At 36.7% G+C, this 3050-nt stretch overlaps 1 protein-coding gene across 1 annotated transcript; it reads left to right on the plus strand.

Annotated features, from left to right (window-relative positions):
* Nucleotides 1-245: 245 nt before the first annotated feature.
* LOC100758505 (olfactory receptor 4K3) lies at nucleotides 246-1187 on the plus strand. The gene has a single exon (XM_027421015.1). The coding sequence runs from the start codon at nucleotides 249-251 to the stop codon at nucleotides 1185-1187; it is 939 nt and encodes a 312-aa protein (XP_027276816.1). The 5' UTR covers nucleotides 246-248.
* The last annotated feature ends 1863 nt before the right edge of the window (nucleotides 1188-3050 follow it).

The raw sequence follows: 3050 nt of genomic DNA on the forward strand, positions 1-3050 counted from the left end.
GATAGAGCACGCGGATAACAGTCACACCTGATGGTTCTCTTCATGGGGAACTGCTCTTGGCTCATTAGTTTTCGCTTGAGCAGCAGTGTCACTCATATTTGCCTTAGATTTCTCTTTACATTTATGTATTTATATTCAGGTAAGTTTCAAAGTGAATGTCACGTTCTACAAAGGAAGTAGACTTCCTCATGTAACAGTTGGTGATCTTTCTTTCTTTGCAGGTTACTTCTGAGGACACACTAAGTAAAATGGATGGAGGCAATCAGTCTGCAGTGTCCGAATTTATACTTTGGGGACTTGCCAACTCAAAGAACCTTCAGATCTTACTCTTTGTGATGTTTTTGATACTTTATCTGTTCATCGTATCAGGAAATATTGTCATCCTTGTTTTAATCACCACTGATAGGCATCTCCATTCTCCCATGTACTTCCTGTTGGCCAACCTGTCCTTTGTTGATATGTGTCTTTCTTCAAACACTACTCCCAAGATGATATCAGATTTTCTCATAGAAAACAAGACCATTTCCTTTTCAGGCTGCATGTTCCAGGTCTTCTTTTCCCATTGCATTGCTGGAGGAGAGATGGTGCTGTTGGTGGTAATGGCTTATGACCGCTATGTGGCCATCTGCAAACCACTCCACTACTTCACCATTATGAACCTGAAAAGATGCACTGGGTTGGTGTTGATATCTTGGACTACTGGCTTCATACATGGTATAAGTTACTTGGCAGTGGTTGCACAGCTACCTTTTTGTGGCCCCAAGGAAATAGACAGTTTCTTCTGTGACATGCCACTGGTAATCAAGCTAGCCTGCATGGATTACCATGATTTAAATACTTTAATGAATGCTGAATGTGGGGTTGTGGCTGTAACCTGTTTCATTCTGTTGCTCATTTCCTACACGTATATCCTTATCACTGTTCGCCAGAGCTCTAAAGCTGGTGCATCTAAGGCTCTGTCCACGTGTAGTGCCCACATCACAGTGGTGATGATCTTCTTTTTGCCCTGCATCTTTATCTATGTGTGGCCCCTCAGTATCACCTGGTTGGACAAATTTCTTGCTGTTTTTTACTCTGTTTTTACACCTCTCCTAAACCCAGCCATTTATACATTGAGAAATAAAGACATGAAAAATGCTATGAAAAGGTTTATAGGCAAATTCCTGGGTCCCAAAAGAAATTCATAATATTCAAAAACATGTACTATTTGCTTCACATAATGGAATTGACTGTATGAAATATATTGAAAAATCAGAAAATATGGTTTATATTGAAAATTAGTACCAATCATCCAATACAGGTATAATTTAACATTTTAAAAACAGTATGACATTTACTGATCCACCAGCATAACACTGTTAATCCTTTGCCTTAAATTCTAAATATGACTTTTATGCACACAGGAATGCCATCAAAGTATTCTATGTTTTAAATAAATTTTAACTTAACATTTTTGATCAACCTCATATATTTGCCTTTATGAATAAAATCTCAGTAAATTTTAACGGATTTTAGTATTGTGTAACACCATATGCCCATTATTGATTTTCTAATTCATGATTACAAATCTGAATTATGAACTTGAATTTTCCTAAAATATTTACTCCTGAAATACGTAATCACTTCTCCTCAGAATGAAAATATCAAAGAATATATACTCTATTGTCTTCCCTTTTAACAATAATATTAAATTATGTTGGTTTTGTTACATTTATTGCAAGAACTCAAGAAGGTTCAGAATATTTAATAAGCTTGCTAGTTCCATCCAAAGAATGAAAGTATCATTTGTTTGAAATGTAATGATGATTTTTGTGGATGCTTTTATATACTAATGCTTCAACTTATGCTCACCATTACTTCATTGATCCTCATATTAACCATTTTAAAGGGAAAATCTTTATTTTATTATTATTATTAAAAACCACATTTTCAGTCTGATAAAGACTTCGATGTATTTAGAAGCTTGGATTATAAATTTTTTTAATCCACATATTAAAAATAGATTATTTTCTCATACAACATATTCTTATTACAGTTTCCTCCCTCTCCCTGCCTATCTGGATCCCCCCTTTCTGTCTCTCATTTGAAAAGACCAGAGTTTTAAGTAATAACAACAAAACAAAACAAAATAATATCGCCAGCATTTGGGAGGCAGAAGCAGGCAGATCTCTGTGAGTTTGAGACCACCCTGGTCTACAAGAGCTAGTTCCAGGACAGCCTCCAAAGCCACAGAGAAACCCTGTCTCGAAAAAAACAAAACATAAAAACAAAATAATATGTAATAAGATAAAACAAAATCCATTAGATTGAAGTTGGATACTGTAAAACAAAAGAAGGAAAAAAGTTCTTTAGAATCAGAGACCCTCTCTTTCACACACTCAGGAGTCCCATAAAATTACCAAGCTGAAAGCTATAATATTTACATGCAGAGGACTTGATGAAGACTCATGAAAGGCCTGTGCTTGCTGCTTTAGTCTTTGTGAGTTCATATAAGCTTTTCTCAGTTGATTTAGAGGTCCTTGAGCTCTTGGTGTCTTCATCCTCCTCTGGCTCTTAACTCTTTTTTTTTTTTTTCCAAACAGAGTTTCTCTGAGGCTTTTGGAGGCTGTCTTGGAACTAACCTTTGTAGACCAGGCTGTTCTCGAACTCACAGAGATCCACCAACCTCTGCCTACTGAGTGCTGGGATTAAAGGCGTGCGCCACCAGTGCTCAGCTATCTCTTACACACTTTCTACGTTCTTTTTCCATGCTTCCTGACCTCTGAGGGAAAGGGCTTGATAGAGACATCCCATTTAGAGCTGTATGCTCCAAGGTCTCACTCTTTGCATAATGTTTGACTGTGAGTCTCTGTATTTGTTTCCATCTACTGCAGGATGAAGCTTCTCTAATAATGGCTGAATAAGACAATGATCTATGAGCATACATGTGCTGAAGAATATCATTAGGATTCATTCATTCTAACATTTTTTTGACCTGTAATATTTTTGTTTTCAGATCTCTGTGCTATGTGGTCTCTGGTTCATTGCTGGTTGAGTTTCATTTTGCCGGG

The sequence above is a fragment of the Cricetulus griseus genome, chromosome 6 (assembly GCF_003668045.3).
Source record: "Cricetulus griseus strain 17A/GY chromosome 6, alternate assembly CriGri-PICRH-1.0, whole genome shotgun sequence".
Lineage (NCBI taxonomy): Eukaryota > Metazoa > Chordata > Mammalia > Rodentia > Cricetidae > Cricetulus > Cricetulus griseus.

Excerpts from the sequence above, each read along its gene's own strand:
- LOC100758505 (XM_027421015.1), top strand. The coding sequence starts at position 249 with ATGGATGGAGGCAATCAGTCTGCAGTGTCCGAATTTATACTTTGGGGA.